Here is a 27,711-nt window from a genome sequence, read left to right on the forward strand (position 1 = left end):
TGGACAATAACGTCTGGTTGGTGTTTGTTTGCATGCTTGTTTCTGTATAACAGCTCCCACAGGTATTGTACTGAGGAAAGAGTTTTGGAATACGTACCATTTAAATGTATATAGATTTAAGTAAAATTAGGATCGCACCTTATCCCAAATGGGTAGTTTCATCTTTTTCATTTTCATTGAATAAACATATATTCCATTAATATTTCTTTAGTTGACGGTTTTTAAAGGTCTGTCTATATTTTACATGGATGAGCCATGATCTATTCTTTGACCCTTAGACACTTAGGCTGTTTTTGTGTGTTTAGGGGGGTTCTTTGTAAGGCTGCTTCCGGAGCTCTGATGTCGTGGTGGTTACACATCGGACTGCAAACCACAGGACGCTTCAAACCCCCATCTGCTCTATAGGAAACGCCGGGGATTTCTCCTCCCATCAGGAGTTGCAGTCTCAGAGGCTCCTGGGGCAGTGCTACGCTGCCCTCCAGGGTTGCTCTGCGTGGCATTGACTGAAGGCAGTGAGGACAGCTTGGTGAATCTCTTTGTTGATTATTTCCTTAAGGTACATTTCTAGAAAGGGTGTGGCAGATCAATTTGCAAATTGTTATGAATCTTGCCCACCTCAGAAGGGATTCGTCAACATGTGTGGCACAAAATATTATTTTTGCTAATTTTATTTTTCTTAAATGACTACCAATGCTTTACACGTCAGTACTTAAATGTGTGCGGAGCCTCGAGGATTGTTTTATCCTCCTCGCCCCACAGTGAAGCAGCCGCAGCGGGGTGCTTTGTAAACTGTGTGGCTGAGGAAGTGTAGCCTTAGACATTCTGAGTGGTTTGCTGGGAATCCATCTCAAATGATCCCACAAGACGGGTCTCTGATTCTTAATCCGTACTTCTACATCTGTTTTTTTTTCTTTTTTGCAATACAATTTTCAGACACTTGTGAATTTAGCTACCAATAAATAAATAAATAAACAAGCAAACAAATACATAGATAAATAAATAAATATCCTTTGTTCGAGGATAGAAAAGTGAACCGAACACGGTGCTTGTGGATTCCGGTCCCACACACTGCATGAGTCCTTAGGAGTGGTGGTGCAATTACAGAAAAGGAGACAGACAAGCAAGGCAAAGGGGCTCCTCCCGATGTTGGGACCAAGAGGACAAATGTGTTTTCCAGTGGGAGTGTAGCATCATGGAGCTTAGAAATCTTTCAACAGGCATACATGTGATGGAGTGAACATGTGATGGAGTGAACATGTGATGGAGTGAACATGTGATGGAGTGAACATGTAATGGAGTGAACATGTGATGGAGTGAACATGTGATGGAGTGAAAGGTAATAGAATAAGCGAGTAATATAACGAGCCAGTGGCTTGACCTACTACGCCCCTGTGCCCTCCCAGGGGAACAATCTGTGATTCACGTGATAAGGAGAGGTCAGAGGGGAATGGCTACCCAGAATCTGATTGCTCAGAACTGCAGATAAGCTCTGGGCGCACAGTGAGCAGCCTGGTGCATCGTTTATGACAGCTCCTTTATGGAGGGATATTGGAGGGACTATTTTCTGTCGTGACAATATGTGTTGAGTCATTTTCTTGTCATAACCATGAGAGTCTTCTCCCACCAGAGTCAGCCTTCCAGACTCTGATTATGAGCTCAGAGAATTTGGCTGCTTACACTCTCATCCAGTCCCTTTGCAACCTCTTCATGAAAGACTCATGTAAGACTCAAGGCCAAGGGAGCACAATGCCTTAAGGGGGCAGGACCACATTTTGGACCAGCAGTTTCATAAGCCGGGCGGTGGAACACATGCTGATGTGAAGAAAAGTCAGGTCTGAATCCTGATGTGCTTTGAATGTTCAGGAGTTTGGTTTTCTTTATTTAATAAAGACAAAAAACAAAAAAACTTTTTTTACTGTGAACCAGGTGGAGGTTTGCAGGGCAGATCAACTTTCCACTCAGCAGTTCATACACATTTTGTTTCGCATCATTGATTGCAATCCCCACTCTGTGAGCCCATTTCCTCTCGGCTTTCTGCTTCCTTTATTCCTAACCCTTCTGACCTTTAGCCTTGGCTCAAGGCTGCCCTTTGGATCTCACGCATGTTACCCGTCCCTTTCTAGAGCTATTGTTTGGCTAACAATTGAGCCACAACGGTGAGTTCATTTCCCAACCTAAAGTGTGGCTGTCCAGCGTGTGCTTGTTTTTTTGTAAAAATGGAGTGGGTGGCATGGCTTTTCTAAAGAGAAGGTGTTACCCTGGGCTTTTAGTGTAAAATGCTCACAGGAAAACAATAGTTTGCTATTAGATGCTAACTGAATATAATGGTGCAGGATAATGGTGGTTCATCATCATCACAATCTTATATTAAGAAATCTTAACTGCAATAATAAATGGATTCAACAAATACCATTATATAAGTCAACCTGTGCGTAGGAGCTGTCCTAGGGAGAAAATAATTTTATATTAGCTAGTATTTATTTAATGAAATTCTTTGCTCATTTATGTAATCCATTGATTAGTTTTTTTATGTGTACTTTTCTTAATTTCACTAGAAATCCTAGAATTGGCCCAAATAATTCACCTTTGCATTGGAATAAACAGTGACTGACAACAAACAAGCAAATAGCACAGCCATTTAGTTTTCTGCGTGTTAAAGCTAAATTTCACCTTAGTTTACACATAAAATTTAACTTGCAAATTCATAGTGAAATGTTTAAAAGGAGAAAAACAATCACAGTTAAGATTTGCTGGCATTGATTCTCATCTACAATTATATCGCAGTGGAGACTTGAAAACAATGTGATATAACATTCTGTGTGCGACTGTTTTTCCTTAACAGGGAATCGGAAGATGGGAGCCCTGGGTAAAGAAACTGGAAAATGCGCCTCCGATCCCGAGAGATGTGTTGTTCAATGAAATCATTGTGCCGACTCTGGACACTATCCAGTGCTCTGCCTTAATGGAGTTGCTGACCACTCACCAAAAGCCTACGATATTTGTAGGACCAACAGGAACTGGGAAAAGTGTTTATATTATTGTGAGTACTGTTAAAATCTGCAAATTAAGTAGGCACAATATTCATGAGAATGTTATTTTAACACTCCCTCATGTAATGGACTTATGTTCTTAAAAAGAAAGTGTTTTGATGGTTGTACCAAGGAGAACTTTTAAGAAATTGTCTATTTATTTTAGGAAATTATTTAAAGAGATAATGGCATTTTATATGACTGGACTGCTTTCACTGTATTTTAGGAATTTTAATCATACCACTGAAAATGTGATTTAGTTCATTATGCTTGGTATTTAATTTTGAGTTTTCAACTAGCTAAAGGGATATGTGTACTATAGTAATAATGTTATCATTTCTAATTTCTGGCAGCATGTGCCTCTACCCACTGTGTGGTAGTTAAGGTAATATAACTACTATCACAGATAAAAGTCCCAAATCTCAGTCACATTACACAGTGTATGTCCTCTTGATTTGGGGGTTTATGACGGTCAGAGACTAGTGAGTGCCTCGTGTGAGTTTCAAGTGTGTGAACACAGGAGCTCGCTGAACCTTAAGTCGCTCTCTGACTGTGGTAGGCTAGGTTGTTGAGAGAAACAAATCCCGTGGCACGCATCTTTGTAGAAGAAAGTGCTCCGTATCAAGAAATGATTAAGTAACAGGAAGGCATCCTAGCCCAGTCTAATTCTAGTCCATAACTCTGATGTGAGCCAAGGCCCTCTTCTGACTCACATAGCTGCAGACTGGTGAGACAGAACGTAAAGCTGGAATCAAGACTGGTGGGTGCATGAATCCAAGGTCAATGAAAACATGTGAGGGTGCTTGCTACCTTCTCTCAAGGTCAGGTGGCCCACAAATGGGGAGACCCCAAGTCTGCCCAAATTCCTAGCAAGGAAGAAGGTGAAGTGGCAGAAAGAGAGACAGAATCTCAATATAAGAACCCCTTACTCTCACTCGAAAGGCTACATCCCCTAGGACGCTACTTGATTGGCAGGTTTGACTGGACCCCTAGGCACAAGTGTCTCGTTAACATAAAAGCACCCAACTACCACACTCAGCCTTTGGCAAGGTAACCAAGTGCAGGTTTCCCCATGGCCAGGTGGCGGGGGGGGGGGGGGGGGACAAGATGAAAGGAAGGGGGACGGTGACAAACGCAGGAACCACTGGCGTCTCTCTTCCACTATAAACCCACACCTCTGGGCCAGTAGGAAACATCATGTTAAACAGAGAAGTTATAAAAGTTATGAAGGATTTCATCTTGCTTGGATCCACAATCAGTGCTCCCAGAAGTCGAAGAGATCAAACGATGTGCTATACTGGGGAAATCTGCCGCACAGAACCTCTTGAAAGTGATGAAGCGTAAGAATGTGAGCGTGAAGGCTAAGGCTCACCTGACACAGCCATGCTGTTTTCAGTAGTCTCCCATGTATCTGAAAGTCGGACAGTGAATGTAGAAGACTGGGGAAGATTGGATGCACTTGAATTATGGTGGTGACAATGATCATTGCATATACTACGGACTGCCAGCAGCACAAACAGACCTAGCTTGAAAGTACAACCAGAATATTCCTTAGAAATGAGGAGGACAAGACGTATGTTGGAAAAACTGGTCCCTGGAGGAGGGCACCATGCTTGGATACGTAGAACGTCAATGAAAAAGAGGAAGACAGTCAGTCAGAGAGGCTGGCACAGTGACTGCATCAATGGGTGCCCTTAAACAATGCGAGGCACGCACAGACAGGGCCGTGTTGGGTGCGTTGGGTGTAGGGTCACTATGAGTTGAGTTGACTGACCACCAGTGCACAATAACGCCTCTCACTGCAGGCTCCCAGACAATTCAAATTCCTTTATGTCAGCACCTATGTCTACTTCTTTATTGACTTTACATTTTAATTTGGTAGTTTAATCATCCTGGAATATATTGACATATATAGTTAAGTAATTGTCTTCCTATCATTTATTGAATGATTTTCTTTCATAATACCTTGAAATGGTACCTTTATTTTAAAATAAATGTTTGTATGTATCAGATAATATCCAAGAGAACAGGAGAAAAGTTTTAATTTTTTTTGCATAAAGAATTCTTTTTTTGTTTTTTTTTAAACATTTTATTAGGGGCTCATACAACTCTTATCACAATCTATACATATAAATACATCAATTGTATAAAGCACATCTGTACATTCTTTTCCCTAATCATTTTCTTTTTTTTTTCTTACATTTTATTAGGGGCTCATACAACTCTTATCACAATCCATACATATACATCAGGAGAAAAGTTTTAACTGAGATTTTAAGTTGAGCTGTTGATTTGGCCTGAATTTAAACCAACAATTGGAAGTATACAGAATGCTAAGGAACATTAAGAATCAGGGAATGGAGACTTGATATAAAGACAGCAGCTGGGAACCAGGCTTTGTCATTTGTACCCCCATCCAGTTACGCTCAGGAAAAATGCGTTATTTTACAAGCTCAACAGCATACTTTACATTTTATTTTGTAGTTTTGAAAAATCATTAGAAATATTTTCTATTTCATTATTCCTTGACATGATTTTCAATGACCTTAGAAACTTCTGTCATTATACGATCATTCATTCAAGTTTTTGATTTTTCTAGTATTTTTTGAAAATAGGAATGAAATCCACATGTTTATGACTAAAACTTTATTTTCGTCTTGGCTTCTTGCTTAGAATAAACTCCCGGTGCACTAAACCGCGTGGGGGTGGCCATGGAGGACTTCCTCTGCCTTCCCTGGGGCACAAGGCAGAGGCCCATGCCTCCCGCTGCATTCGTCTGTACCCAGAGTGCTTTTCTGACTTTGACTCCTCTTCTTCTTTTAACACATAACTGACTTCGGGTTCATACACAGCCAAATGAGTATCCCTAGTCAGGTTCTGCAGTCACATTTTCCATGTGCTTTTTCATGCCTTTACAAGATTTTAATCTGTTGCCAGTGCTTTCTATCCTATTGATTAAGAAGGCTATGCAAATTATTTACAATTTTACTCATGTCATTGGAGATTCTATCAGTATACTTTAAAACACTGAAAAAATTTTCATGTCTGTATTTGTTCTTTTAAATTCCGATTTTTAAAATGATCAGGATCTCCTGTGAAACCGTAGCTGTGCACTGACCTTTCGCTCCCTACTTAGCCAGGAGGAGTAGCAGACCGTTCCTGCCCTGTGTCCCTCACCATTTCTGACCAGATAGACTGGGATGCACACGATTTCAATGTAGTATGGATAACTTAGTTTTAATACTTTTCATGAACCCTTTTAAGAGGCATGTTTGGTGTCACGCGTACTCTAGGCAGATCGGATCCTGCTACCCGGGGTGCCTGTGAGCTGTGAAGCCGTCCATGGCCTTCTGTGTTCTTCAGAAGGCCGCTGTTCTCATGCTTCTGCCATTGACTCTGCTCATCCGCTCATCTTTCTATCCGTCATCGAACACTCAGTGGGTCTTAACTCACCTCCATGCGACTGCTGTCGTAAACTGGAAGGAAAGTACATTGTAATACAGTTATTTAACTGCATCTTGCTACTACAGTATTATTATACACCATATAGTCAAGCAAAGTGAATGCACTTTTTGAAAGTCTTACGCTATTGATGTAAACATTTGGTTGAATTTGCTTTACATAGATATATCATAGGCCCTTTTATCATACTTAGAACAGAGTTGTGTTCTTGAAAAAACAAAGTAGCCGTTTTCAACTACTTTTCTTAAATTGCAAATTAGGAAAGGAGGCATTTTAATTGGAAAATGATGAAAGGAAAGATTATTACATTTTATTGTTATCTTTAGCTGCATTTTGCTATTTTCGCTGTCAAATTGAGTTTAAACAGTTCTTCAAGGAGTTTTAGAATGTATTTATTCCTTGCAAGAGAAAAGATTCTCAAAGAAGGAAATAGTTCCTGCTGGCTGGCAAATGGAGTGAAAATTAGTCTTTCCTCCAGGTTTCTACCTTCTCTCTGATATTCCCAATGCTTAACTGGAAAGTTAGTAGTTCCAGCCCACCCAGTGGCTCTATGGGAGAAAGGTGTGGCATCGCCTCCTGTAAGGAGTCAAAATAAAACCCACCGCCATCAATCCAGACTCACACAGACCTGATAGGACAGAGTAGAAGTGTTCCTGGGGGCATCCCAAGCAGTAAAGCATCTGCATGGTATCGGACAGCCTGCCTCGTCTTCTCCCGATGGCTGACCTTCTGGTGAGCAGCCTAATGCGTAACCCACAGTCCTTCCAGGGCGCTTTACACAAAGCTTCGTGCTGCCATTGAGCTGATTCTGACTCGTGACCCTTTAGAGTCGAGCCTAGCCTATCCGGTGGAGCAGGGTCGCTCTCACATGGGGTCACCATGAGTCAAGACCCACTTAGAGGCACGTAGTAACAGTAACTGCTGAGATGTCCACTGAATGGAGTCAATCATAACAGTCAAACTCAGTCGTCGAGCTGATTCTAATTCTGCAACCCTACAGCACCGGGGAGAGCTGTCCTGTGGGTCTGGGAGAGTGGAACTCTTTCGGGAATAGAAAGCCTCGCATTTCTCCCACAGTTAATAATAGGGACACAAAATTCCCTTTTAAAAAATGTAGGTGCTTCCTTGATACATTAGTTAATAATTCAATCTGTAGTTACAAAATATCATTTGGTTCATTCTGAAAATGCTGAGCTGCATGCAATCACATTATGAAAACAGAAATTATATCAGATATTAACCCTCTGATATATTTGTTTAATAATCTAATATCTTACACACAGTGTAGCCGGATTCTGGAAGCACTTTGTGTACGTAAAGTTTGGAACATGCAAACGCAAGTTCACCCTTTGCCTTCTCTTACCCAAGTGCTGTGGCTGCTGGGTGGGTAGTGTGGGCTCACCTGTGACCCATCACAATCCTGTTTACACTAGAGGGAAACGCTGCCTGGTCCTGCACCATACACACAGCGGCTTCCATGCTGAGCCTGTTCTTGCAGTCACAGCTTCAATTCATCTTGTTGAGGGATTTCCTCTTTTACGCTGTCTCTCCACTTTACCAAGCAGGGTGTCTTCCTTCAGGGGCTGGTCTTTCCTAATAACAGGTCCAGAGTATGTGTGACAAAGTCACCATCCTTGCCAGTAAAGCATTCTGTACTTCTTCCAAGACAGATTTGTTGGTTCTTTTGGCAGTCCGTGGCACTTTCAATATCCTTTGCCAGCACCATAATTCAAACGCACTGATTTTTCTTTGGTCTTCCATATTCAATGTCCAACTTTCACATGAATATGAAGTGATTGAAAGAAATGTGATAAACTCTACTCAACTCACTGCTCTTTTGTCGATTCTGACTAATAGTGACCCTATAAGATAGGGTAGAATTGTCCTTGTGAGTTTCTGAGACTATAAATCTTTATGGGAATAGAAAATCTCATTCCCCCCCCCCCCGCCATTGGGAGGCTGGTGGTTTCGAACTGCTTCCCTTGTGGTTAGCAGCCCTATGCATAACATACTATGTCACCGGAGATGCCCAGGATGTGATAGTAACACTCATCCAGAAAATGGGATTTACTTTAGATTTTCTAACCAGTTGTCCCTCCCTCATGGAGGGGGGTTTTGAGAGGGAGAGAGCAAGACGGGGTAAGAGAGACACGCCTTTCTGGAAGAGCACAAGACATTCAATACCCCTCATCCTTCCTGCACAGCATCTTTGAAAAAGAAGAAGAGGAAGAACGATTGTAACTGCATCTGCTTTTCTGTGACTTCCATTTTGAAACATGACTATATTACTTAATCTTCCTCCAGTCACATGGTTTGGTATATCGTGTGGGGAAGGCATACTAAGAAGAACATTGATTCAGAGAGAGAGAGAGAACTGGTCGTCTGGATTCCTGCCCTTCTCTGAACCTGGTGCGGATGTTTCAACCCCCAGGCTCCGTGTCTTCACACTAAGAAGGGATGAGGGGTCTATTTGGCTCTTGGGACCCTCAGAGAAGCCACCTGTACGGAGGCTGGGCAGCTGGCAGCATTTCACAGACATGGTACCTGCTCCAGCTCTCAATGCCGTCTTTTTTAGACAGTTTTAACTCTCTAAGGTTCATTCTGAGTCTGTCAACACTGATGTTTAGTATTTATGGCGATTGTCAAAACCTAATTCTAACTCTGGCTTATTTCTATTGTTTCCTGTTATGTAGAATTTTCTTCTAAATCAACTCAATAAAGACATCTACAAGCCTCTGCTAATTAACTTCTCAGCACAAACGACGGCAGCTCAAACTCAGAATATCATCATGTCCAAGTTGGACAAAAGGCGAAAGGGAGTCTTTGGTCCTCCTCTGGGCAAGAGAATGGTAACCTCTACCTTCTGCAGACAAAATGTAACTGGGCCTATTCATGAATACTACATTCAAGACCAGGGACTCAATGCAGGATGCCAGATTCTACATGATTTTACCTTGTTTGATACATTTTAGACTTTTAATCACAAATTTTGATTCAGCAATGCCTTCACCAGTTGTGATTACATGTGTGTTTTCCCTAGATAGTGAAACATTATAAGTGGGCAGTTTTTATTGGAATTGGAGCTGTAGTGCTCACCGGTGAACTTACCTACCTTCCTAATTCTCTCAATAACAAGTACATTTTCACTCTCCCAGCATCCTTGCTGCTTACTCTCCCGTGTCTGCAAACAACCCAATTTCCACTTGACACACCTTACCCTCACCATGCAAAGGGTGCAATTGTTTAAAAATCACATCTTTCAGATCCATTTGAACGTATGAGAGTTGTACAAAGAAAATGAAAGGCCACCTATATTAAGAAACAAATGGTTTAAAAGGATGAATGAGTCCTAAACTGAACCTCTAAAGGTTAGGATTGACAATGGCTCCCGAGTCCACAATGAAGTTGATGCCTTAGGAGAGGATGCTAAGTAAGGTGTTATTCCTGATTGGAAAGGAAACAGCCACTTAACACAGACATACCCTTCAACAAAGCAGTAGAATTCTTCACCTCATTTTTTTCCCATGCTTAAAACAGGACACCAGTTGAAGATGTAAACTTCTTGTTGATAGTTCTCCCCTTGGCACCCTCAGGTTGTCTTTGTAGATGATGTCAACATGCCGGCTCGCGAGGTGTATGGGGCCCAACCGCCCATCGAGTTGCTCAGACAGTGGTTAGATCACTGGAACTGGTACGATCTGAAGGACTGCTCCGTGATCAAGCTGGTGGACATTCAAATCATGTGCGCGATGGGGCCTCCAGGTACCTTCCCTGCGCTTGGATTTCCTTGCACGTGACAGTTACTCTAGTGATACCTAACGAGAGACCTAGCAACAGAAAGGCAAACCCAGTCACACACACTTTAAGTTAAGATGCTTTGTGTATATGTTTTTTGTGTGCAAATATTTTGACCTTCCCGGGTGACCACAGTTGGCCTGAGAAGCGGCCAATCTTGCAAAGTGGGTGCCTTGCTTGGGCCATTCTTCTAAAAGCTACCAAATCCTTTCTCCTACATTTTCTGCAACACTGTTCCCCATTTTCTACACACTGAGAACCCCAATGCCAGAGGGCCACTAATTTCCCTCTGTTTCATTCCTTAACACTCCATTTGTATGAAGTGTCCCAGCTTCAGAAATCATCATTTTTCAACCTCTGTCAATTCCCCTTTTAATGAGTGTCCATATTGAGACAGGCTGTTGAGAAGAATTTCAATACAAAATGGTAGAACTCGCTCCCTGCCATCGAGTCGATTCCAACTCATAGCGCCCTGTGGGACAGAGTCGGACTGCTCCCTGTGGGTTTCTGCAGCAGTCACTCTTGGGGGGAGTCAGAACCCTCAGCTTTTCCCAAGGTTAGCAGCCCAACTGGTAACTTACTGTGCCACCAGGAACCCAAAGAGTCTTTACCTTTTCCAAGAGGAATTATAAATTCAAAGAAATCTCTGTAGGGAATATTTTTTTATATGCTGGCGTCTCTAAAATGACTTGAATCGACTACTAAATATCATTAACTGTTCTCTCCTGAGCCCTGTTTAAGTTCCATTTTAAAAAGCCTTTATCAGGGAGCACCTGGGGCCCTTTGAACACCTTTTCTTTGTGTTAAACCAGAGACTCTGGCTTCTGAGTCCCAGACTTCAGTCTTATTTGGCCCTTCTTTGCCACCCCCTTCCCGCTTTCCTTTTCCCGCACCCACCCCCCACCCCCGCCAAAGCTGGGCTTTTGCACTTGTGCCACTTAGCCCTGCCATCTCCACTACTGGCCGGAGGACCCTGAGTTTGTGAGCTACTCTTTGACCCCATTTCCGAAAAATATCAGTTTCTGAATGTTATCTGGGAGGAAGAGTTGAAGGCAAACTCAGGGGCCAGGTAGTTGCTCACCTTTACCCTGACACACCTTTCCCTGGCTCGGATAAATTGGCGTTTGTTGTTGTTGTTGTTGGGTGCTGACTCCAGGTGCCCTTGAGCCAGCGCCTCCCAGCAACCCCATGGTCCGCAGGAAGAAACGGGGCTGCCCCTTCTTGCAGCTCTTCCCAGTGGTGGTGCTTCAGCTACGGGGTCAGTCCATCTCGCCGAGAGTCTTCCTGTTTTTCTCTCACCTACGTTTCCCGAGCATCCTGTCCTTTTCCAGGAACTGGTCTCTCTTGATAACATCCTTGCTTCTAAGGAGCATTCTGATTGCACCTCTTCCAAGACTGACCTGTTTGTTCTCCCACCGGTCTGCGGTCCTTTCCCTACACTTGGCCATCCCTACAATCAAAGGCACTGACAACGCTTAGCATCGTCCTTATTCCTTGTCCAACTTTCACATGCATAGGAGGTGTTTGAAAATTCCATGGTTTAGGTCAGGTGCACCTCAGTCTTCAAAGTGACGTTTTGGTTCTTCATCGATTTACAGAGATCTTGTGCAGCAGGCTTGCCCAGTCAGGAATGTTGTTTTCTAGAAACTCATAAATCCACAGACATGTGGCTCTTTTAATCTGTAGGCTAATGGCTGCAGGTTTTATACTTTCATGTTATGTACCTTTCAGAAACAGTACGGGATAATTTACAGTTCAGTAATAGACAGGACATACAGATTTACCTTGCCTTAAATAAATAATAAACTATATATTTATGCAAAATATATCATCGAGTTATTTTCCATTTTAAAAATAACTCCTTTACCTGAGATTTCCTGACTTGATTTCTTTAAAAAGTAAATGTAATCTGTTTTACTGTAAAGATGGTAATACTAAATTTATAAAATGATTGTTAAGTCCTGAATCAGTTTGAAAATTTAAGCATTTTAAGGAAGTGCCATAATGACCCCAATTTTTTTAAAAAGTGAAATGGCCAGTTGAAATGGCCTCATAAGTCAGGTAGACTATTCGTAGAGAAATCCCTTTCATGATTTGGGGAAAGGAGTTGGCCGTTTGCCTGGGGCATGCTGACATTCAGATATATGGGAAGTGACCCTAAACTACGGTCAGTGGGGTTCACATGGGTTATCTTAACATTGCATAAGGGTAACTCGAATCTTACAGGTTGCTGCTTTGGAAGGTGAAAGGTGTGAGCCCTGGAGGTCTTGATGACCTTTGTATCTTTCTGCCTGGTTTGATCTTGGGTAACAAGACCTGTCTTGAGATAAAGTATAAATAGTTTAAGTTAGCCATAATTTACCTTGCTCAGGTGATTTAATTAGAAATACAACCCCTTATGTTTAATGGGAAAAGAGACTTGGGATAATAGTTTAACAATTTATTTCCCTTGACTTTTCTGTGCTATCAATTTAATCATCTTTCAAGTTGTTTTAAATTGGAAAAATCTCTGGTATGGATTAATGGTATTGCTAAGAGTTATTCTTTTTCTTAAATAGCTTTATTGGCATATAATTCTTATTTAACACAATTCATTCATTTAATTGTATTAAAAAGAGTTCTACAATCACCACCACAAACATTTTCCTCTGTCTTGTTCTTGTTGTTAGCTCCCCATTCCTGCCCCACATCTCCTGCCAGGCTTCTAGGAAATTAATAATCCAGTTATTATCTCTATAGATAAACATACAGAAACACTTGCAAAACCAAAACCAAGAAAAACAAGAAGCCCAATAATAATGACAAGATGAAACAGAAAAATCCTAATTGAAAAGAAAGCAGAAATTAAAAAAAATTGAAACAAATAAACAATAGGCCAACGGAGACTCAAGAGACAGGCGTCACATTTCCACCTAACTGCGTCTGGAACAACCCTCCCTACAGTGCACTCTGATAGCCAGGCCCTTCCTCCCTGAGAGTTATTCTTTTTAATATTTAGGTGGAGGCCGGAATCCAGTGACTCCTCGATATATGAGGCATTTCAACATTATAACAATCAATGATTTCAGTGATAAATCCATGTATACAATCTTCTCTAGAATATTACACTGGCATTTTAAAATCTGGTAAGTAATTTAAGGTGATTTTTTTAATCCGTTGGGCAGTGTAAAATCTTCTGGCAGTATATCCGTTACGGAATAGCAGTGCTCACGCTCCTCACACTTTCTCCATGAAAGCATTCCTAGACATGGAAAAGGTAACAAATATCATCTGCTTTCTTCGCCTCCTCCCACACCCAGCTTTGGGAATATGACACACGGAGGTCAGAGTACCTTCTTTTTAGCTGACGTTGTGGATTTTGACCTTAAAACCTATAAAGAAATTTGAATTCTACTGGATAATACTGTTCAGTGGGTCTTCACTAATAATATGTTGGAATTTTACCACTGAGAACCGTCAATGCTCTATGAATGATGTAAGCGTTGGTCATCCTGTGACTTTGATACTGTCCAGGAGAACCGGGACCTGCCGAGGTCTTCCTTCCCCAGTTCAAGAAGTACAAGCCTGGGGGAGCTCTGTGGTTTTTGTGGGTAGCTGCTGCCCAGTTGACCTTTGGCTCACGGTGACCCTATGCACAGAGGAACAAAAGATTGTCTGTTCCTACACTCCCACACATCAATTGGGGGTTGGTCCATTGTGATCCACAGGATTTTTATTAGCTGGTTCTTAGAATCAGATCACTGGGGTGTTCGTCCTAGTCCATCTTAGTCTCAAAGAGCTGCTTGTGCAAACAACCACTGGCGAAATGGTGGTGGCTTTGCATGAGACATACTGACTGAGAATCAAGCCAAGGCCTCCCACATGGAAGGCAAGAATCCCACCACTGCCCCTTGGAGCCTCCCCCTTGGGGGCACCCTGTTCCCTGGCTTGGGCTACACAGTGCCACTCAGCCAAGTGCAGGAGGGTCAGGTTGCCAAGCAGAGACCCAAGCAGTGCCCCTCCGCTTCCTGATGCTCATTCTTAGGAAATTTCCATCCTCTGACCTCTACCGTCCTGGTGGAGGCGGACAGCTGCCTCTTTGTCACACCAGAGATTAAACAACCCCCCCCCACCCCGTCTTTCCAAATATTCTTTGCTCCTGTTCTTCTACCCTATCAATGACCTTTGCCCTTTTACCTTGGTTGCCTGCTCTTTTCACCTTTCTGTTTTTCTTTTACAAATCATTTTATTGGGGGCTTGTACAACTCTTATCACAATCCGTACATCCATCCATTGTGTCAAGCACATTTGTACATATGTTGACATCATTCTCAAAACATTTTCTTTCTACTTGAGCCCTTGGTATCAGCTTCTCATTCACCTCCCGGCCCCACCCCCCATGAACCCTAGATAATTTATAAATTATTATTATTTTGTCATGTCTTACACTGTCCGATGTCTCCCCTCCCTTCCTGTTTGTCTTTAATTTGGGGGGTATATTTCCTTATGTTCTTATCTGAACATAACCCGCCTCACCAGCGTACAAGGAGGACTGTATGTGCATCTGAAGATGCCTGGGAATGAGCGATGCTGATGAGACTGTCTAGTGCACACTGAGTCTGCAGGGACCCATAAGCCGGGCCCCTAGACTGGTTCTTCTAGTAGTTGCAGGTCCTTCCTAGTTCATGGGGCTCCTTGGAACAGAAAATAGTGAATGGAAAGATTCTTGTAAAGGAGTAAACACCCTTTGGCTTTTATGATAATAAGAAATGGTGATTTTTATAAATCAATGCTAAATGGACGTTATCATCCTGTTTGCTAACACTTTCCTTTCTCTTCCTTTTAACATTTTTTTAAGTTATAAATTCCCAGAAGAATTTCTAGATTTGACCGCACAGATTGTTAATGCAACCATGAGCCTGTATAAAGAAGCAATGAAGAATCTGTTGCCCACTCCGGCTAAGTCCCACTACTTGTTCAACCTTCGTGATTTCTCTCGGGTGATCCAGGGTGTCTGTCTGTCGAGACCAGAAACTGCAGAAACCAAAGATGTGATTAAACGTCTCTGGGTTCACGAGGTAAGCCTGCATGCTGTTAACTGCGTTGTTACACGAGAAGAAAATATATCGCCACGGCAAAACCCGGTGGAAAAGAGAAATATTTAGCAGTTTAGATTGTTCAAATGCATTCAGCAATTTGACATTATGAATGCCAATGATCAGATGTTTTCTAAAATAGTTAACACTCATTTTATGGTGTTCAAAATGCTTTCTCCCCCATTTTGGGGAATATCTGTTGATTTATAGAATATTTGAAAGTAAAAGTCACTTTGGTTTAATCTTCTTTAAGTAATCTAATCTTTGGTAGTCTGACTGCACATCATTTTAAGGCAAAATACTTTGTAAGCAATCACTTTTGTAAGAAGTGACTTTATTTACTTTCATCACCTAGATGCAGATTTTAAAAGAACAAAAAACAGCCTGTTCTACTGCTCAGTTTGAGAGCATAGAAACAAACCACGTGTTGGGTTCTCTTTGGGAAGAGATTCATGATGAACACATTCTTGTAAAACTTGGTGGGCATGAGGGAGAAAAAGCGAAGAGGGAAGTAGGAAGAGGAAGAGAAAAAGAAAAAATATTCATCTGATTAATAGTTGAGTATTTACAGAGGAGGGAGACAATCTGGCCAAGTGGGGAGAAACGCTCCTCCATTTCTTTAAAATGTAAACATTATAATTTTAATAATTTGGCTAAGAAACCTGGAAAATGAGGCTGTCCTGCTATGTGGAAAAAAACATGTATTATAGTGATAGGGGCTTTTAAAAATCTAATTCTTGTCAATTATTAGATGTGCAATTTGAATTCATAAAACATCATACATTCAAGTGTTTGCCCTAGTGAAGGCCCTATCCACTTGAAAATTTTCATCAGAGCAAGGTCCCTAAAAGTGGTTTTTTGGAGAAGGAATATGTAGAAAATCTTGCACTACTTGTTTTTGTTAGGTGCTTGGATCCTGGTCCGTTCGGATCTACAATTAGCCCAGGTGTGTCAGCGTGACACACCGCCTGATCCAACCTCAGCGTCCCCACGCTCATGCTTGAGCCCACTGTTGCAGCCACTGTGTCAGTCCATTCTGGTGGGGAGCCTCCTCTTTTTCTCTGCCCTTCTTCTTTATCAAGTATAACATCCTTTCTGGGGACCGGTCTCTCCTGATAGTATGTCCATATTAACTGTTTCTAAGGAGCATCTTGGATACATCTCTTCTGAGACAGATTTGTTTGTTCTTTTGGAAGTCCATGCACTGTGAATGTTCTTCCCCAGCATCATCATTCAAATGCATCGATTCTTCCAAGGTCTTTGTTGGCCACTGTACAACTTTCAGATGCAAATGAGATGATTAAAAATATCGTGGTTTGGGTCAGGTGAACTTAGTTCACAACTAAATTGCTCTTCAACACTTTCCAGAAAGATTTCTTGACTGTCTTAAAACCTGACAGACACTACTTTTTTTCTGTTTACTTTCCAGACACCTTCATCAAACTAAGAACCTGCTACAATTTCATTAGATTTTTTTTCAAATGTATAAAAGTAGTTTACTATTTTTGCCACCTTTGGTTTTTTTCAATGACTCTCAATCTTTTGCGTGCATATTACCTAGTATATTTGTTAAAATGCCTATTCTGGTCAAGCAAAAAACAACAAAATTATTATAATTTTCTTTTGAAATTAAGTTGTGCTTCAAAGGACACTATCAAGAAAGTGATAAGACAACCCACATGCTGAGAAAAATAATTGCAAATTGTTTTTCTGGATTTTTATATTTAAAAAACTATTGTAATGCAAAAAATGAAAGACAAATGATCCAAATAAAAAAGGCAAAGTATTGGAGTAGACATTTCTACAAAGAAGGTATGCAGTGAATAATAAATTCATCAAAGACACTTAACATTTTGGTATGCCATTGCATTGACTCGAACTTGTTAGGACCTTCTAGGGCAGAGTAGAGCTGTCACTTATGGTTTTTGCCCCCTAGTTGTAATCTTTGTGAGAACAGATTGCCAGATCTGTTTTCCTGAGGAGTGGCTGGTGGGTTCGAACCACTGACCTTTCAGTCAGCAGGCGAGTGCTTATCCAGGGTGCCACCAGGGCTCTTTTCAGTAGTTGTGATGGGGATGCAAGTGGACACCACAATAAGATACCACTCCACACGCATTGGGATGGCGACGATTCAAAAGGCAGACCATAACGAATGTGGGCGAGGATGAACAGAAACTGGGCTTTCTGTCCACTGCTGATGGGAACGTAACACAGGTCACCTACTTTGGAAAACGAGTTAGTGGTCCCTCAAAAAGTTAAAAAAAAATTAGTGTATGACTCAAACATTTCATATATACTTGTGTGTGCATGTGTATCCAAATAGATAAATAGTCAAGGAAACTTAAAACATATGTCCTTACCCGCCCCCCCCCAAAAAAAACAACCACCCTAGATCTATTGGATAATGAATGGGCAAATAAAATGTGTTTTATCCATACAATGAAATGTTATTCAGCCCTAAACAGAAACGTAGTACTAATTCATAACACAGCATCGATGAAACTTGAACACATTAAGCTAGGAAAAAGAAGACAGAAACAAAAAACAAGATATTGTGTGCTTCCATTTGTATGGAGTATCCAGATGAGCAAATTCCTAGAGGCAGACAGACAGTGAGTGGTTGGCAGTAGCTTGTGGGAAGGAGGAAAGAAGCTTGCCTGCTACTGTTTCTTTGGGGCGATGAAGATTCTCTGGAATTTGATGGTGCTGGTGGTTGCACATCTTTGTGAATCTCCCAGAAACCATTGGCTTGTATGCTATACAAAGGTGAATTTCTAGATGCAAATGATGTCATATGTTCTAAAACCAGCAATGACTGTTTTGAGGTAAATAGACTTGAAGTAGATATGTAACATAGACCCAAACCCACTGCTATTGAGTCAGTTCTGACTCACAGAGATGCTATACAGGATTTCCAAGTCTTTAGATCTTTGTGGGAGGAGAGAGCTTCATCTTTGGCCTGAGGAACAGCTGGTGGGTTTGAACCACTGACCTGTGGTTAACAGCCCAATGCCCATCCCCCCCATGCCATTAAGGCTCCTTTATGCAGTATAAATACAATCCTTTTTAAATGACTTACATTAATAACAACTATTTTCATTTAACTACTTACAATACAATAAGGAAATTTACTAGCAACGAGGAAATGTGAGAGGGTGGTAGAGGACAGGTTATCAGGACAGAGCACAAGGGAGCCGGCTAAGAAACATCCTTTATTTTGATCCTGGTGGTAGCTTCATGAGTGTAAAATTCATTCTGTTGTATATGTAAGGCTCCTATAGCTCATATGAAGACCAATCTGGACAAATGGATATTCCCCACAGATTATGAGTCTGCTGGTCCTGAGTAGGGCCCTGGAATCTGCGTTTTAACCAATACCTCAGGTGGTTCAAATGCAGGTTTCATTAACTGGCTTTGCGAAGCACTCCTGTAGATTCTTGGCAACTTGTCTATGAGACCATATTAAACTTTGATTCATGCCTATTAGACACAGATAACTGAGGTGTGAGGTTGGCTGCCTGCAGTGCTTTCCTTCCATGGGCATGTTGTCTGAGTTTAAAGAGGCTCCTTCCACGTAGGCACAGGCTGTGAAACTAGGCTGTGCCATCGAGAAGTGGCTGGGGGACGTTAGAGTATGGAGGTGGCTAATTCATTCCATTTGTCTATTAGCCACCATCTCTAGAAAAAGGTGTGATTTGTTATGTCATCCACTGGACAGTAGTGAAAACTTTAAAATCGTGATTCTCAATACCATGGAATCCAACACAGATTCACAGGGAGTTTGGAATAATTATGTATCTCTGTTCTACAGGGTTTCCCCATAGATTATCTTAATTTTTTTGCTACAAACGCCTGAGGTGCTGGCGGGACTCTAGATGATTGGCCTGCTTTGCAGGAGGCTATGGGGGACAGTGGAAGCCCAAATTCCATTTTAGGGTCCCCACTGGGATGAAGCCTCCGGTGAACCCCTCTGACCACTGACCAGGGACGTGAGTAGCCTTGTTTACAGGCAGAGCGCATTGGAAAGTGGACCAATGAAGACTCAATTAGGCAAAAATTTAACACCTTAGCAATATGTAGATTAATTTAACCTAATTTAACACCGAGGTTAGTTTTAATCCAATTATGAAATCTGAAAAAAATGTCCTTTTATCCCTTTAGACTCACTTAAATATTGTAGTTTTAATCATTTTCTGTTATCTTTTTTATCGAGGGTTTATTATGTTTGGTCTTTTGCTTTTTGTTTTTGTATGTTTTTCTTTATATGAAATTCAGGATAGGTAAAGCTATAGAGACAGTAGCCGGATTAATAGTTTCTTAGTACTGTGGCAGGGGAAATTGGAGGAAAATTAGAAGTTAATAATGAATACAAGAAGGAAGAAAGTGTTCTAAAATTGATTGCAGTAATGATTGCACAGATATTTTTAATAAAATTAAACTGTTAAATTGCATGATGTATGAATTACATGTGAATAAAACTGGTGAAATCATGTCTTGCTCAATTATCCACACCCAAGTGACCATCAAAGGCAGTCCATTCCAACCCCTCCCCCAAATTATCATTTATTGGTGACTGAATGTACTTATTATTCTTGATATAAAACTGAAAAATGACGACTCGCTGCCATTCGTCAATACTGACTCCTATTTATCCCATGTGCATTTCCGCGACTGTAATTGTTTTCAGAGTAGAAAGCCCTGTCTTGCTCCCTCAGAGCTGCTGGTGGTTTTGAACTTCGGCTCATGAGAGTCGCAGCCAAAGCAACCACCATGCAACCAGAGCTCCGACTAGTCTTTAAAAGAAATATCGTTATGAGTCAGTTCTCATGGTTTGCTATGCTTTCCTGAGAGCATTTTTAAAAATACATATTACTTGAGATTAGCAGAGCAAGGATAAACCTTAAAATCTTTTTTAAATTACAAAGAAACGCTGAGCCCGTTGCTAATACTATCTTTGGATTACACAGGTCCTCAGAGTGTATTACGACCGCCTTCTGGACACCGCAGACAGAAGCTGGCTTGTCAACTACATTCAGGAAATGCTGAAAAAGCATATGAACGACGACTTTCACGTGCTTTTCCTGAGACTGGATTTCGACAGCGACGGGGTGGTCGAAGAGGACGACTTACGCAGTCTAATGTTCTGTGACTTCCAGGATCCCAAGAAGGAGGACACCAACTACAAAGAAGTGGCAGACGTGGACAGCCTGCGCATGATCATCGAAACCCACCTGGAAGAATACAATAACATTAGCAAAAAGCCCATGAACCTCGTCCTCTTCCGATTCGCCATAGAGCACATCTGCAGAATTTCCCGGATCCTGAAGCAGCCCCGGAGCCACGCGCTCCTGGTCGGCGTGGGCGGCAGCGGGCGGCAGTCGGTGACCAGGCTGGCCGCGCACATGGCCGACTACTCCGTGTTCCAGGTGGAGATCTCCAAGGGCTACGGCAGCACGGAGTGGCACGAAGACTTAAAAGTGATCCTGAGGAAGTGCGCCGAAGGAGAGATGCAGGGCGTCTTCCTGTTTACGGACACGCAGATTAAGCGAGAGTCCTTTCTAGAAGACGTCAACAACTTGCTGAATGCGGGCGAGGTGCCAAATCTCTTTGCCCTCGACGAGAAGCAGGAGATTTGTGAGAAGATGCGTCAGATAGATCGCCAGCGAGATAAAACCAAGCAAACCGATGGCAGCCCCATCGCCCTGTTCAACATGTTTATTGACCGGTGCCGCAATCAGCTACACGTGGTCCTCGCCATGAGTCCCATCGGAGATGCCTTTAGGGTTCGTCTTAGGAAGTTCCCTGCTCTTGTTAACTGCTGTACCATCGACTGGTTTCAGGTACACATTGCTACGTATGTTTAAATAGGCTTCTTCTTTTAACTTTTTTTTGAGAACTGGGTGGAGGTTAATAGAACACATCAGTTTGCCATTCACCAAGCCATACACATTCCTTCCGTGTCACGAACTGCCATCCCACAATCTGACATCACTTGTTCTTGTCTCTGGCTCCGAGTGCCATCCCTCCTCCTCTCATTCACCTTTCTGAAGTCCCTCAGACTTCCTGACATATTGAATCTTCCTCACCACTGTGAATTGTTTTATAGACTTCCCAACAAAATATCTGCTCAGTAATGTGCTTTCTGAAATTATGATTGGAGGAGTCATCGTAATGGAACGCTATGTGGAATAAAATAATGAATAACAATCTGTTCACAGTTATAAGAGTTATTAGGGACATTTAACTGGTTACTACAAGTCAGGATTAAAGAACACGAACATTAAAAAGATAGTCTTGTGTCACAAGTGTCTCGCTCTGGTCCTCAGCCTCTCAGTCACATGGCCCCTTGGTCTCTGCTTTGTTTTGTGAGTCAGGTGGCTGGCCACTCTGCTTCACACTCTTTGTGTTGCCTCTTTGGCAATCTGTTAAGCTGGGTTGACTAGAGAAACAACTCCACAGACACTCATACGGGTGTAAGAGAGAACTTTATATCAAAGAACAATTGAATATTGAGAAAACATCCCAGCCCAATCCAAATCAAGTCCACAAGTTCGTTCTTAGCCCATATGTCCGATAATAATCCATAAATTCCTTTTGAGACTCATGCAGCACATGCAATGATGCAGAATGAAGGAAGATCACAGACTGGTGGGTAGAAAATCTTGTAAATCCAGTGGTAGTAAAAGCATCTCAATGCTGGCATGGGTCTCTATGTGGCTCCTTCAGCTCTCCAAGTTTTTCAACAGGAGAAAAGGGAAAGCAGAAAGAGAGCATCCTACCTCCAGGGAGGAAGAGAAGGAAGCTCCCAGAATCCTCATGGGAAGGCCTTGCCCACAAGGAGGGATCATCAGGCTGTGACCTGATTGACAGTGTAGACTCTACCCCTTTATTTTTTCATCAAGCTGACATGAAATTGTATAACTACCATAAACCACCCCTTGTCAACTTGACACCTTTACACAACTCTTTAACCATACATAATTTTAAAACAAAACAAGAATAAAATTATATCTGTACCTAAGAGGATAAAACTAAACTGTATGTGATTCAAAATGTACCATCTTTATTTCAATATAATATCCTATAAGTGAACAAAACAAAAATATTCTATACCTAAGAAGTTCAGTTATGTTAGCACCTACACCATAATCCTATAAGCATATTCCCCACCTATTCATGCCTCTTCATGCCTTTATCCTCGTCCTTTTGGGTATCCAATTTCTACACTGCCCACTGACATCAACCCAGTACTCCGAGGAGACAAGCATGTTTCTTGATATGGAGAATCTTCATTCCAGTTGAAAACTTGTGAGTCTGCATCCATCAGCAAAATCAATTTAGGACAGGCTGTCCATAAAGTCAGCAGCAATATACACTGATTCACAGGCTCAAAAATCTCATCTTCATCTGGTTAGGTTCTTCTCAACTCAATGTGGGCCACCTCACTTAGCCTTGCCTTTAGACCACGGGCACCATCTCAAATTCCCAACAACCGTAGCCCTCTTGGGCTAGGTCATGAACTTCAGACCAGCCAACCCACTCTCATCTTCTCCACTAGATTCTGTAAACCAGGCCTCCATCTGTGTTAGTCTGTGTACATTAGAGAAACAAATCCACAGAAACTCATATGTATAAGAGAGAGTTTTATATAAAGGATAAGTGTGCATTTAGAAAACATTCCAACCCAGTGCTTCCCAAGCCCACAAGTCCAACATTTACCCATATGTCTGACACCAATCCACCAAATCCTCCTCCATCTCACAAAACACACACAATGACACTGACTGCAGGAGGAAAGTCAAAATAATGAGTGTGTAAGCATCTCAGTGTGGCAAGGATCTCCACATGGTTGCTCCACCACCCAGGGCCACATTGGGGTAGGTCCATGTGGCTTCTCCTCAGGGATGTCTCGCAAGAAATGAGCCTTGTCATCTGAAGCAGGGAACTGGATAAGGAAGCTGCACCCTGGTCCGACCATCAGAAAGCAAGAGACCCAAGAACTAGAAAGGCGAGGCTCACTGAGCCATTTATCTTTACACCCTTTCAATTAACCCCATGTGTGTTTATCGGCCAGGTTGGCACAATAAACTTTAACTATTTCATCATCTCTTTATTTCTGCATTTCTCCCCCTCCACTCAACAAGTGGGTTCAGGTAGTCACCTAGCAAGCATTTCAAGGTTTCCCATAGTCTCCCTTTAACGTTCAGGCCTAGAGAAAAGAGTTCCTTCATGCCTGAAAATTTTTCCGGCTTTAGGCACAAACCACTAGTTCAATATTCAAAAAGGCAAAGCATTCCTTTTTTTCCCCTTCAGTTTGTCAACAGCCCCCTAGGCAAGTCTCTTCAAATTAGAATGTCCTGAGCACTCAAAACACTGGGTGGGGCTTATCTTTTCAGAGATTTCTTTGTAGGTGTGCCCTACACCCATTTGAAGACCCAATTTAATGCCTAAAGACAAGTGGGCTTACAAACACTCTCTTTTAAAATAGTTTATTTAAATAAATAATGATTGCTATAACACATTATGTCAATAACAATGGGCAGAAGAAATTAGCCTAAACCTAGTAGAGCCAGATCCAAAACACAATCTTAAAAGTCAAATTCTATCCTTACCTAACCTTACCACTGGTATGAAATATGGCCTTTGGCCTCTGGCTGCACTTCCCCAAGGCAGGGGGGGCAGGGCATAGTCTCACAGGAGAAGTTCAAGGGTAAATTTCTGCCTCCAGGGAGGAAGAGAAGAATTCCCAGAATTCTCATGGGAAGGCCATGCCCACAAAGAGGGATCATTAGGCTGTGACAGGCTAGACTCCACCCCTTCATTCTTTTATGAAATTGACATGTGTAACTGCCACATGATCTGTCTCAGGGTCTCAGCACTTTCTTTCTGCTGCCTCTGCCACTTCAGACAGGGATCTTGCATGTGCTCCACTGGTGACTCCCCTTTCTTTGGAGTCACAGGATTATTCTTGTTCCTGTTTCTGAAATGACTCTTATACCCAGAGGAATGCCCAAACTGGCCAGTACCCTCTATTGGTGTTTCATATACTGTGTTTGCATGGCCCCGCATAATCAATTCATAGTAGCTATAAAGAAATAGATAGAAGAGCCATAGGTAATTAATTTCACTTTCCCATAACATGATAAATATTTTCAGATCAATGTGTGTTCTGCCCTCCAGTCCAGGCAGGAAGCAGAGTCCCTCAAAGCTTCACTGAGGGAAACTCAAGGAAGGGGCTGTTCAAGGAGGTGTAGGCAGGATTTGAGGGGAGAGTAGATGCTGGAGGACTTGGAAAGTGGTGGAGTGATGGAAGTTGTTCTGTCTCCAGAGTATAAAAGGGAAAACTTCCTGGGCCTTAGGGAGAGGGAAACTCCAAGCTGCTAGAAATAGAAGGTACAAATCCTCTCGTTATCTCTCTCCCTCTCTCTCACACACCCCCACTCCCTTCCAATCTCCTACTCTCTTTTGCCTTTACACAGCTCAGAAGGAGACCAAAAGGACGACAGCCTGATGGGGTTTTCTGAGTCAAATTTAGCACCAGGAAGAACAGAGCCACGCAGGCAGAGGATGGTTGGGGATTGAAGGGGGAAGCAGCAAAGAGAATAACTAGCTCAATGTGGAGAGTAATTCAACTCTACTTTTAACACGATATTGCAATGCATTTTCCATGTACAATGGGAAATTCCTGAGTCCTTGCAGACCCCATGAGCGAAACCTAAGGCGTAAATGTTTATAGTATTAACTCCTCTGTTACCTTTGTCTTCTGTTAAAATTATTTCACTTGGTACATATTTATTCAACCCTTGCTTTGTACTGGGCCTTATCAAAGCTGGAGTTAAAATGTAAGTGAGATAGACAAGGCCTCTCATTTCCTTAAAAACAAATGAGCAAAAGATACCCCATCAAATAGGGTGATGGGGTAGAAATTAATTCAGGTGACTTTTAAGAGGAAAGCTGAGAAACTCTAAGAGCGAAGGTTGAGATCTGGGCAGAGAATAAAGTTGTGAAGGCAAGGGACAAAGCTTGAAGGAATTACTGGACCCAAGACCATCAGGAAAGCAGAGAGCAGGATTCTATGGAAGGTTGATAGATGACGTCGAGAAAAGGGGCAGGCAATTCAGTTAGAGATGTGCGAGTTGGTGTGGGTTTTATTTTAACTCTGCTGGGAAGTCATTGAAGAGTTAAACCTAGTGAGATACCTGAATTGGTTTACGTGTGGAAAATATCGCTCCGCAACTGTGTAGAGAATGGGTTGTGTGGCTAACACAAGAGTGGGAACAGGAGACCAGTGCGGACACCCTTGACTGTTCTAGGTAGACAGTGTCAGAAACTTGCACGAGAATATTTGTGATAGGTGCAGGAAGACGTGACAGGATTCTGGACCTACTTGAGGAGTGCTGCTTACAGAGTTTGCTTCTGGGTGGGTGTAAGGGTGACGAAGAATAGCGAGCATAAGGCCGATGACAACATTTTGGATCAAATGACTGGATGGATCAGGGAAGACGATGGGAGGAACAACTCTGATGGAGGAGATAGGAGCCACCTAGGGGACCCGTTGAGTTTAAGATGCTTATAAGTCATCCAAGAGCTATTGACGAAGTCATTGTTGATATGATCCCCAATGTTATTGGAAAGGATAGTAACGTTTACCTGTGAGGATCGCTGGGAGATTTAAATGAGATTTAAATGAGATACTGCCAGTAAAAGGCACATCGAAATAGGTGTCCCCTAGTTTTGTTCCGTTCCTGTTCTTATTGTTGGAAATACTCATGAACAATTTCTCTCGTCCCTGAACTAACCATGCAACGTTTATGTCACATGTCTTGAGATACAAATGCCTGGGGAACATTGCTCATGAAAGTGCCTCTCCCCTCCATGAATTACAAAGGGCTGTCGTAGGAACAGCACCTCCCCCCGCACCCCCCCCCCCCCCGCCCTGCTCGTCGCTTTGGTGAAGTGCTTAATCTTTTCCTTGCATTTAGTCATGGCCTGAAGACGCGCTCCAGGCGGTTGCCTCCCGCTTCTTAGAAGACATTGAAATGTCGGAGAAGACACGAGATGGCTGTATCGACATGTGTAAAAGCTTCCACACTTCCACTGTAAACTTATCAAAAAGCTTCTACATTGAACTTCAAAGATACAACTATGTGACTCCTACTTCTTATCTTGAGTTAATCTCCACCTTCAAGCTGTTGCTAGAAAAGAAACGAAGGTAAAAGTGACATTTTATAATTCTAAGTAAGCAGTGGTGGTTTTAACTTAGTGACCAAAATAAGCAAATAAGTAACTATGACAGAATAGAGTTGTTTTTCCCCCCTATCAATATACTGCGAGATTTGTCGCATTTTGAAATGGTTTAATCCTAGGAAATGGTCTTCATCCCCTGGGTGTGCTATATCACGCTTGTGTAAAGAAGAGGCGTGCCCCTCAGCTAGTGTACAGCCTCGGCAGATTGTGACAATGCTTTTGGGGGAGAAGGATGAGGTTTTCTACTTCTGTGAAAAGCTACATTCTCAGAAACCCGCAAGGGCAGTTCTACCCTGCCCTACAGGGTGATCCAAATGGACTCACTGACAGTGAGTTTGGTTTGGGGGGCAAACACCTCTACAAAAGTCATTTCCTTTGAGTAGTCATTAGATAACAGAGTAGCCTTTTTCTCTGGATACCAAACAGCTGAGAGCTCAAAGGTACAGGGTCAGGGTACACGACCAGTTTTGCATCTCTCAATGATGTCTCAATTGAAAACATCAACATGAGCAGTGGTCAACTTAGCAACTTCTAAAAGTGTCAGCATGGCTGCTTTAATGGCCTTGAGGGTGGGTTTTAAATGCAAAACAACAAAATAAGAACGTTTCTTTAATACCGATAACGAATATGCAGTGCATATAATAATTAAAAATTAGTAACATTAAGCTTCAAGGCTAGAAGTTTAGAATATTTTAGTGGTCATCTTTAAGGGCACCTTTATTAATGTTAGTTAAATTAAAATTTGGCTAAAGAAGAATTTTTATATTATGTTTGAGATTTTCATAAGCGTTTTTCTGGTGAGGTTTGAGTTAAAAGTTCAAACCTCTCTAGATACTTAAATAATTTATCAATCCGGCAAGTTGAACCTTAAAGTCTCTTATGTCTGATTCTTTATTTATTAACTTAGTAGAATTCTGACTTACGACACTAACCTCTTACTCAGTTGTACATTTTAAACTGAAATCTCAAAGCTGACCTATTAAACTAAAAGTAACAATTTCAGAAAAAAATTAAAAGTAGCTGTTTAAAACACCAAACAGCATAGATTCCCTGATACAAAAATATCAATCCTATTGAATTTTATTTTTGTTTACATTGCTATG

At 41.9% G+C, this 27,711-nt stretch overlaps 1 protein-coding gene across 1 annotated transcript in view; it reads left to right on the forward strand.

The window, feature by feature from the left end:
• The window catches only part of DNAH7 (dynein axonemal heavy chain 7), a 249,562-nt gene that overhangs the window by 123,813 nt on the left and 98,038 nt on the right, over positions 1 to 27,711 (forward strand). Inside the window, exons 36-42 of the mRNA XM_075528957.1 lie at positions 2,843 to 3,040; positions 9,185 to 9,340; positions 10,085 to 10,253; positions 13,285 to 13,411; positions 15,124 to 15,343; positions 20,329 to 21,201; positions 26,344 to 26,573. Coding sequence (XP_075385072.1) covers positions 2,843 to 3,040; positions 9,185 to 9,340; positions 10,085 to 10,253; positions 13,285 to 13,411; positions 15,124 to 15,343; positions 20,329 to 21,201; positions 26,344 to 26,573 — 1,973 coding nt within the window. The remainder of the gene's footprint in view (positions 1 to 2,842; positions 3,041 to 9,184; positions 9,341 to 10,084; positions 10,254 to 13,284; positions 13,412 to 15,123; positions 15,344 to 20,328; positions 21,202 to 26,343; positions 26,574 to 27,711) is intronic.

Source organism: Tenrec ecaudatus, chromosome 13, assembly GCF_050624435.1.
Source record: "Tenrec ecaudatus isolate mTenEca1 chromosome 13, mTenEca1.hap1, whole genome shotgun sequence".
Taxonomy (NCBI): Eukaryota; Metazoa; Chordata; class Mammalia; order Afrosoricida; family Tenrecidae; genus Tenrec; species Tenrec ecaudatus.